General features: G+C 40.9%; 2 protein-coding genes across 4 annotated transcripts; one reads left to right on the top strand and one right to left on the bottom strand.

The window, feature by feature from the left end:
• Positions 1 to 1,171: 1,171 nt before the first annotated feature.
• Positions 1,172 to 7,497, bottom strand: LOC108504292 (cuticle collagen 2-like; the record flags this gene model as incomplete). The annotated part of the gene is made up of 6 exons (XM_017829058.1): positions 7,494 to 7,497; positions 6,542 to 7,026; positions 5,551 to 5,571; positions 3,510 to 3,564; positions 2,413 to 2,492; positions 1,172 to 1,273 (listed from the first exon to the last, which is right to left on the bottom strand). Coding segments are annotated over exons 1-6 (747 nt in total), but the record flags the coding sequence as incomplete, so codon positions are not given.
• On the top strand, positions 6,686 to 8,845 carry ETFRF1 (electron transfer flavoprotein regulatory factor 1). 3 transcript variants are annotated; one of them, XM_017829087.1, is made up of 3 exons: positions 6,686 to 6,752; positions 8,169 to 8,274; positions 8,378 to 8,845. In XM_017829087.1, the coding sequence occupies exons 2-3, from the start codon at positions 8,230 to 8,232 to the stop codon at positions 8,591 to 8,593; spliced, it is 261 nt and encodes an 86-aa protein (XP_017684576.1). In that variant the 5' UTR covers positions 6,686 to 6,752; positions 8,169 to 8,229; the 3' UTR covers positions 8,594 to 8,845. The 3 variants fall into 3 exon arrangements, with proteins under 3 accessions (XP_017684576.1, XP_017684577.1, XP_017684578.1); XM_017829088.1 differs by having other exon boundaries at positions 6,696 to 6,802; XM_017829089.1 differs by lacking the exon at positions 6,686 to 6,752 and adding an exon at positions 7,865 to 7,974.
• The last annotated feature ends 703 nt before the right edge of the window (positions 8,846 to 9,548 follow it).

Genomic DNA, 9,548 nt, shown 5'->3' with positions numbered 1-9,548 from the left:
AAGACTGATCAGTCTTCAGTAATTAAAATATCTGATTTCTTTTTTTTTTTTTTTTTACATCTTTGCACTTAAAAGAGAGCTTCAGTTTCATCATCACATCCTTAAAAATAACAGCACTCGTTCTTTGAGAAAAAGGATAAATATTGTGATAAATTGTACATATATCTGTTAATCTGAACTGAAATGGTACAGAAATTGATGTGGAAACTCAGCATTTGATATTATATATTTCTTTTGCCATAAATATTGTTAACAACAGACTAATACAAACCCCGGTATTTCCCATAACCTACCAGTATTTTATTAGAAGATTTATTTTAAAAACAATAGTTCCATTTTGCCCTTACTTTAGAAAACAGAAAAGTCTTATGTTTGTCCTTCCAAGAAACACTTTCAGAAACATCCACAAACAACAACTGGCAACGATCACAAGCTGTAACAGGGAAATGCCAATTGCATTTAAAGAAAAATGGTTATTGAATATAAAGAAAAATGAAGAAGTGGTAAAGCTGTCAAAGTGGCTGCTTTAAGATACTGTGGCATGTCTAACCTTAAAATTTCCAAAACCCAACTGAGCACCTTGATAAAAACCTCAGAGTTTGCCCTGCTTCGTGCAGGAGGATGAGCTACATGAATTTCAGCAGTGCTCTCTAACATGATTTATCCTATGATTCTAAATTTGTTCTGCAGAGGCTTTAAGAGGATTAAGTGATAAACAGGACAAAGAGAAAATCCTTCTGTCCACAAGTCTATTTAACCTTACCCGGAGCCAAACGGATCAAATTTCACGTTATTGTTACTGAGTGATGTGTCTGCAAGATGGATTCACACAAGAGAAATGTTCTACTACAGTATTTCTCCACCTTACTATTTAAAATTTAACTTTACAGGTACGTAACACCATCGTGTGACAACTCAACCACCCCCCTACACTGCAGACATTCACTCTCAGCTGCATTTTCACGTTTCCAGCTCTGAAGGTTTGGCCAATCTCTCTCCAAATGATGACCTGTGATACCCAGGAACCACTGAAGCAAATGTTATCAATTGTCTCAAAATCTATTAAAAAAAATTTAAGCCCTGGTAGAGCTTTTTTGGGGAAATGTTTAAAAGCAGAATGAATTAAAGAAATAGGAAAGGAAGAACAAGGGATTTTGGCAAGAGAGGTTACCTTTTCATGTTCTCTATATTCCATTTTCCACTGCTGTGCAGACAGAAACTTCTGTTCCAGTGAATTAAGTTCTGCTAGTTCAGACTCCTTTTGTTCTTGGTACTGTTAAAATATATATATATATATAAAGTTAAATATTTGGCTTAGGTCTTACAATTATTTTACATAAAACAAACAAATATTTGAATGATATATTATTTAAACAAATCCAAATGCAGGTAACTTGCTTTTTTTAATGAAACATTCCATTGAGAAGACTCTGGTAGTTTGCAATATGTTACTGTCATCACATTAGTTGCTGAGCTGAGCCACATGATAAATATAATGTGTCATATGATTGTTAACCTCTCTCTTGAACAGTTTCCATATCATCATCCTAATGAGAGCTGCTAAAAAAATGTAAGCATGTGTTGGAAAAATGTGTGTAAGATTATTTTTTTTCCTTATAATTTCTATTATTTTAAGTTCTTCTTCCTAGAGGAAGAACATAATCTGTAAAGTACAAAAGGCATAGGCAAGAATGACTTTTTCTTAAAAAAAAAGAAAGACATATTTATTGTAAATCTCTTTTTTCTTTGAAAACAGAAAAAATACTTAGATTTTACCAATCAGTTTTTGTTCTGAATTCCAGTCTTGTCAGAATAATAAATATATGTAGTCTAATATGCACACATATATGTATATACACACAAATCACTGTATCTGCCCCAACATGTAACCAATTAAGGAATTTATACCAATATTTTCTTGCCACAGCTGTACCAAATATAACTATGGGGAACACAAAAAATACATTCAATTGAAAGCACACTGGAACGGGGGGAAAAAAGGGGCATTTATTCAAACTGGAATATCACATATCACAAAAATTCATGTATTTAAATGCATCAAAACCAGGCAAGACTATCTCATTTATTTTTCTAAATCAAAGCAACACTAAGTCAAACATTTGCTTAGTGGGGAAAAAAAAAAAATCAGCATCATTTTCTTTGACTTTACATGCATTATGTTTCATTACTGATCCAGCTCAGTACCACCTCAATTTGTGGGATCTTATCTCCCAGTGCCGTGGTTGGATTTTAGGACTTATGTTAATCCATGGAAGCCGGAAAATCTCCTCTATATTGTTCCCAACAGCAAGTACAGAAGGAAATTTAATTCCTATTCTCACACTGATGTTTTACAGACCTTGTCCCAAATCTAGAAATAGGAACAGCTTTTCTCAGTGAGTACAAACTAACTTTTGCCTCAAGCCTTGCCAGGCGCTCTCGTTCAAGTCTCTCCTTCTCAAGTCTTGCTGCTTCTTCTCGTTCAGCTTCATCTGAAGATTGGGGAATAGATCAAGAGCATAACTATATTTTGCTGAATAAAACCAGACAAGTGATTTTGTTATTAGCTGTAATGACAAAACAACCATGAAGTGAGCAGCAGGAACGTTTAGCATTGCACAGAAATCTTCTCCCACAAGTCAAATTAATTTGAATCATAGTACTAAAACACACTATCTATGGCACTACCCCACCAGCCTGTGATGATACAAGTGGAGACAAGACAAGGATCAACAAGCCCTCTTTTTCCCCCCTCAGAAACAGCAGCAGGAGTGCTCTCCTTCTGTTCCAGCTTCAATGGACCCAGGTTCTTGATCCAAAGTCTGTGGTGAAACTGAGTGGTTTAGTTCCAAGTTACTCTTCTCCTTTCCTACAACCACTGCTTTCCTACAACTTCAACCTTCTGGCTGTTTGTTCATTGAAATCCTCCTCATGATCAGCTATTCCTCATCCCAGCAAAGCTTCTCTTTGCTGCCATTAGGACTGGAAAGTTAGAGAGGATGTGAAAACTAAAATTGATTTCAACCTCTAAGCCTTCAGCCTAAACTGGAACATCAATCCAGAGGTTCCCAAACAGAGCCTTGAACATCCCACCTACTTGGAAATCATGTCAAGGGTCAGTGTTGCACTGAGGCGAGAGCAACAGCAGTTCCCAAACCTGCCTGAGCTGCTACTCCCACCCACAAAAGGCTACTAGTGATTAGTAATCACTTAGTAGCAGTCACAGCATGCCCAAGCTCCCACCAGGATGGATTAATGGCAAGTTAATTCTTCCCAAGTTCCTGACTGCAAGAGAAACAACTAGAGGAGGGAGTATTGCTCTGACAGGACACTGAGATGTGGCGTCAACCAACACAGAATTTGGCTCACACCAAAAAAGAGAGAGGACTCACCCATGTTTGTGAAACACAAATATCAATTGACATGTAGCTCAAGAAATTACTTTCTGTACATTTCTTTAAAATAAATGATTTGCCCATCACATTCCCTATAAATGAAGTGCACAGTACCTCCCTCATTCAGCTTCACTTCCTCTTCTTTCTTTTCAGCCTTTTTGCCACCAGGCTTAACGTTTGCAGTAAATTAGAAGAAAACAAATGTCAGTGTTATTTTAATATATTCTGAGAGGTGTACAACTCTATAAATTTGCCCTTCAAATGTGATCCCTGAATTAATATTTTAGACTCCCTGCACAGTGAATGAAACCCCCAGAATGGCAATAAAAATTCTGGATTCAATTTTATTCTCATTTTCATGATGCAATATATGCTCTTACAATTAATATATTATTCTATGCTAGACATTCCCAAACATTTCCACAAACAGGAGAACATTGTTTTTAATGTAGAAATTGAATAACAGGTAGACTGGCTAAGAAAGTAGATGTTATAACTTAAAATATTTTAGGAAATACTGGGAAATGTATTTTGGGGCAAGTCTGGCATTTAGAAGGATCTAATTCAAAAGACAAGTAGCAAGGGTTCTCTTTTCTGTTATAAAATCCTCACAGCAACTCCAGACAGCCCACAATTCAACCTCTGGCCTAATCCTAGAAAAACTGTATTTTAAATCCAGATTTCTCAGAAATTAGTGTATCAATTCTTTGAGGTCTGGGTATATAGTTTATAAAAATAAAAGACAAGGTAAGTAACATGCAAAATCTACTGTCATGTAACAGATGAACCAAAATAGAACACTGGGTTTTGTCCTGTAATTCACAGCATTCACAGATTTCTCACAGATGATACACATAAAAATGTGATAATTGGATCTAAACTGCAAAATTAATTCCCAGCCAACATTATTGTTTACGAGTGGGGCAAATAAGGCTATTTTTTTGTACACATGAGGAAACAAACCATGATATTCTGCATTGTTTCCTCTACATGCTGGAGCCTAAGAGTGACAGCAGCCTAAACCCAGGTTGAAAGGCAAGGTATTGATGAAAAAAAATACACCAAGGAAATACATCCTGATCCTTTTTCACGCACAAAGTGTGTTACATATACTGTTATTTCATACTTTGATTCTGATTTCAGATATAAATAACTACGTGGAAAGCTCTTCACTTTACACTACTTCGCGTGGCAGTAAATATATAGATAAGGGTGACTTTGAATACAGAGGTTATCATGAAGCTGGAACAAAAACAATGGCAACAATTTAGTGCCAACAACACACATATAACCACCAGAGTTTGAGGGCATCTTATCACATTTGTTACCAAAGTATTTCTTTGCAAAATTATCCTGAAATAGAATCAGTAACCCCCACAATTCTACCCATTAAGATTTCAGGGAAGAATCAGTTCTTTTTTTTTCACTTAAACAAACAAATAAATCTTTGATTACTTTCAGTGAAAAGGGAAAGTAAGTTTCAATTACTTGTAGTCACTTTTTACTCCATTTCTTTTCACATTCTTATGACTTAACATAGCACTGACACGACTGAGATGGGGAGGGGTGGGGGGTGGATAAATTCATTATTACTGAATTAAGAATAATCCATGGGATGAATTTATACAGTCCAGTTTCCCCTGAACTTCTGCCTGTTGTCCCTCCACCCACCATATTCTGTGTCCAGCCTGTGGGTCAAATCACAGAACCACAGAATCACTGAGGTTGGAAAGACCTGCAAGATCAGTGAGTCCCCCCTGTGCCCGATGCCCACCTTGTCCCCCAGCCCAGAGCACTGAGTGCCACAGCCAGTTGTTCCCTGGACACCTCCAGGGATGGGGACTCCACCACCTCCCTGGGCAGCCCCTTCCAAGGCCTGACCACCCTCTCTGTGAAGAAATTCCTCCTGATGTCCGATCTGAAGACCTTCCCTGGTGCAGCCTGAGGCCAATTCCTCTCATCCTGTCCCTTGTTCCCTGGGAGCAGAGCCTGACCCCCACCTGGCTACAACCTCCTGTCAGGGAATTGCAGAGAACAAGAAGGTCCCTCCTGAGCCTCCTTTTCTCCAGGCTGAGCCCCCCCAGCTCCCTCAGTTCTAGAACAGATTAAAAAAATAAATGCACCAATGAACTAGAGCATGTTTCTGCCTACCTACCTTGTTCTTCGATTTTGGACCCTAAAAGATCAGGGGGAAAAAAAAAGGTAAAGTGAACATCAGAGAACAGGGCATCAACTATAAACAAATAATTAGAAAATACAACTATTCTGTAAAATTAGGTGAGGTTAACTATTGAAAAACTGTAACGACAATAACTTCAATACTGCAGAAAATTAGCCACCAACACATGACTACAGACCGTCATAATTTATCAGGCTAAATTACACTTATGATTAAGGAAGTGTATTTACTTATTCCCACTGTTAAAAAACTAATGCACATGAAATATGTATTTTAGCGTAGGACATAGTTTAGTAAAATACTTTTCCAGTGTTTTCTGAATTCATCGACTGACACCGCGTGCTAATCCAAATAACACTAAATCACATCGTGCAATGTCACAAAACCACCACCGAGTTTTCTGCCATCAGCTGGGGAACTGCACCCGGAGAAACGTAATTAGGGGACTTCCCCAAAAAACTACAAGGAAACGAGAACAGATTCCAGAGAGCCGAACATCCAGCAGTAAATCCTTTCTCTACAACTTAACCCCTCCTGTGCAGCGCCCAAACACCGCCGCGTGAATTCGGGTAACTGCAGGGCGATTAATTACCCAGGCGGGAATACAAACGGGGAAGAAGGAGCAGGCAGGCTGCGCTTAGGGATGGAGTTTGTCACCATGGAGCGGCTGTGGCAACAAAGCCCGAGCTCCCTCCGTCCCTCCCGGCCGGGTTTCACACCGAGAATCCACGGCAACAAACCGCGGCACGGGACTGGGGACTGCAGAAAAAAACAAGCGGTATTTTTCAATCTTAAATCTTTTTTTTTTTCATATATATTCATATATATATTTTTCCATGTAGTTCAGATGATGAGCAACGCTTCGGTCCAGCGCTGACCCATCCCACCACCTAATCCTTCCTCATCCCCACCACCTGACCCTTCCCCACCGCACCCCCCTTCCCTTCCCTTCCCCTCCCCGCCGCACCATCCCTCGGTGCCCGCTCCCAGCCGGATCCCTCTCCCAGCCGGATCCCGCTCCCCGGCTGTCCCGCTCCCAGACGGATCCCGCTCCCCGGCTGTCCCGCTCCCCGGCTCTCCCCCGGCCGCTCCGCCCCCGGCTCATGCGCAGCCCGGGCGGCCCCGCCTGACGCGGCCTGGCGGCGGCTCCGGCCGGGAACGGCCCCGTCCGGGAGCGGGTGAGACCCTGGTCCGGCCTTCCCGGGGTCGGGGTGGGAACCGGGAGCGGGTGAGACCCTGGTCCGGCCTTCCTGGGGTCGGGGTGGGAAGCGGGAGCGGCTGCGGGGGGAGCGGGGCAGGAGGCGCCGGGATCGCGGGCGCAGCGAAGGGGAGACGGCGGCCCCCGGGCACGGCCCGGAAAGAGGGGCCCGCGGGCCCCGGGGCTGGGCTGGAATCCAGGAATCCGGTCGTGTTTGTGGTTCGGTTTGGGATGCCCCGTTTGGTTTTGGATCCCTGGAAGTGTCCAAGGACAGCTCGGATGGGGCTCTGAGCAACTTGGGGTAGTGGAGGGTGTCCCTGCCCGTGGCAGGGGGTTGGAACGAGATGGGCTTTAAGGTGCCCTCCAACCCAGGCCGTTCTGGGTTTACATAAATAAAAAACAACGACTTTGTTACTAACACATTATTTGTCTTTTTACCTTACGTTTTGCCAGCGTGAACTGGCCTCAATTTGTAATGCACTTCAACAGTTTTAAAAACAGCAAAATTTAGGAATGCATTAGTTGCTGAAATTCATATATATGTATATTTGTACATATATATACAGGAATTCATATATATGTATGTATTATATATCTATGTATTATATATATATATATAATATATTTATGTATTATATGCATATATTTATTATACATGTATGTATTATATATGTTTGTATTTGCATTTTATAAATATATGTATTATATATGAATACATTACACATGTATGTATGTGTGTATATATATGTACATATGTATGTATGTAAGTATATAGTGTACAAATTTATTAACTATACAAAATGTACATGAATATACAATATATGAATATAGAATCTATAATATGTAAATATATGGACTTACATAAAAATGCACAAATACATAAAATACATAAATCCAAATAACCATTATTATAAATGACTATTATAATAACTGTTAAATATAATATAGAATATATATTCAATATAAATACATCTAATGTTACTATATTTAATAATATATTTGATATTAAGAAATAGATATTATAAATATATTTTTATATATTTAGCACTGTGTATATGAAGATATGGTTCTTTAGCAGACCACAGAGAAGCTGCCAGGCCAGCAAGTAGAGGGACTGTGAGGATGTAAGAAAGCAGCTGATGAACAGCACGAAGTGCCACAGTGGTTGAAAGTTTTTGGAAGTTTCTTGTTTTCTGTTTGAGGTGAGAGAGGAGAAGAGAAAGAGCAGCTAAATGGAACAAAAATTAGGAAGCCAAAAATGGAAGAGACCGAGTAGAACCAGAAAATAAGTAGTTAGAGCCAAGGGGGCTCAGTAGGATACGGGAGCCCTAGGGAGGAGGAGGCTGGGGTTTGCTGACTCCCAGGGAAGGCTAATGTCCAACTGATTATCCCTCAGGTAAAAAAACCAAACAAACCCAAAAATCAGACAAGATTAAAGAGTTCACCGAAATGTGAGAATGGCCAATTCTTTAAGAGGTGAAGTGGTGAGACTGTACAAAAATGTAAGTGTCTTAAATGCCACCAGCACTTTCCTTAACCAGAAAATGAACCTCTTTCACTGCATGCTCAGTTTATTAAAAACACATTATTTTTTTTTCCTCCAAGCTGCTGTACCTTGGAAGGGAGTATCCCAAAGGAGCAGACTACTTTAGAAGCCGTTTGAAAGCAGCTTTCCTAAAACACAAGGATGAGAAAGACCCTGAGAAGATTAAGCAACTGATTGCACGGGGTGAATTTGTTATAAAGGAGCTGGAGGCTTTGTACTTCCTGAGGAAATACCGAGCCATGAAACAGCGCTACTACAGCGATGACAACCAGTGACTGTGCATGCAACGAGCACATCCACGAAAACTGACAATAAAGGAGATGTAACCTCAAAAGAAACGAAATGTAAATCCTTCCAACCCCTCTAAGGTACAAATTAGGACTTTGCTTCCCCTCCAGCAGCCGCTTGGGTTGTGTTTTCACTAAAACTTCAGGTGTGAAACGACTTTGCAGGAAGGAGTGGTTGCACAGCTCTGTTCTGTTTCACTTCAAAATATATCTTTAACAGAAGCTCTTCTTACCCCATAACTGTGTTTAAATGTCAGTTCAAAGTGCTAATGCTTGTTACTTGGAAGCTTAACCTGAAAGTCCTCTGCATTAAATGATTGATTTCCACTCACCTTCTCCAAAGTAAAGTTCTCCACTCAGCCCTGGTGAGGCCACATTTGGAGAATCATGTTCAGTTCTGTCTCCGTAGTTCAAGACAGACAAGGAGCTACTGGAGAGGGTCCAGTGGAGGCCACAAAGATATTTAGGGGTCTGGAGTGTGTCTTATGAGGGGAAACTGAGGGAGCTGGGCCTGTTTATTCTGGAGAAGATGGAGGGGGATCTCAACAGTGCATATAAAGATCTCTGAGGTGAATGTCAGAGGATGGTACCAGATTCTTCTCAGTGGTGCCCAGTGACAGGATGAGGAGCAATGGTCATAAACTAAAACACAAAAAGTTCCACTTCAGCATGAGGAAGAACTTTGCACTGAGGGTGGCAGAGCCCTGGAACAGCTGCCCAGGGAGGGTGTGGAGTCTCCCTCTCTGGAGATATTCCAAACCCAGCCGGACGCGTTCCTGTGTCCCCTGCTCCAGGTGACCCTGCCTTGGTGGGGGGTTGGAATGGAGGATCTCCAGAGGTCCCTTCCAACCCCGACAATTCTGTGATTCTCTGAAAGTCAGTTCTTAAAGCTTTTAACCTCATCTGCTTCACTTGCAGAGGCACCACCTTCCTGTGTTAGGAG

This window comes from Lepidothrix coronata, unplaced genomic scaffold (assembly GCF_001604755.1).
Source record: "Lepidothrix coronata isolate B3197 unplaced genomic scaffold, Lepidothrix_coronata-1.0 Scaffold158, whole genome shotgun sequence".
In the NCBI taxonomy this organism is placed as follows: Eukaryota; Metazoa; Chordata; class Aves; order Passeriformes; family Pipridae; genus Lepidothrix; species Lepidothrix coronata.
Note: the sequence above shows the minus strand (reverse complement) of the source record. Positions and strands in the feature narration are given on the sequence as shown.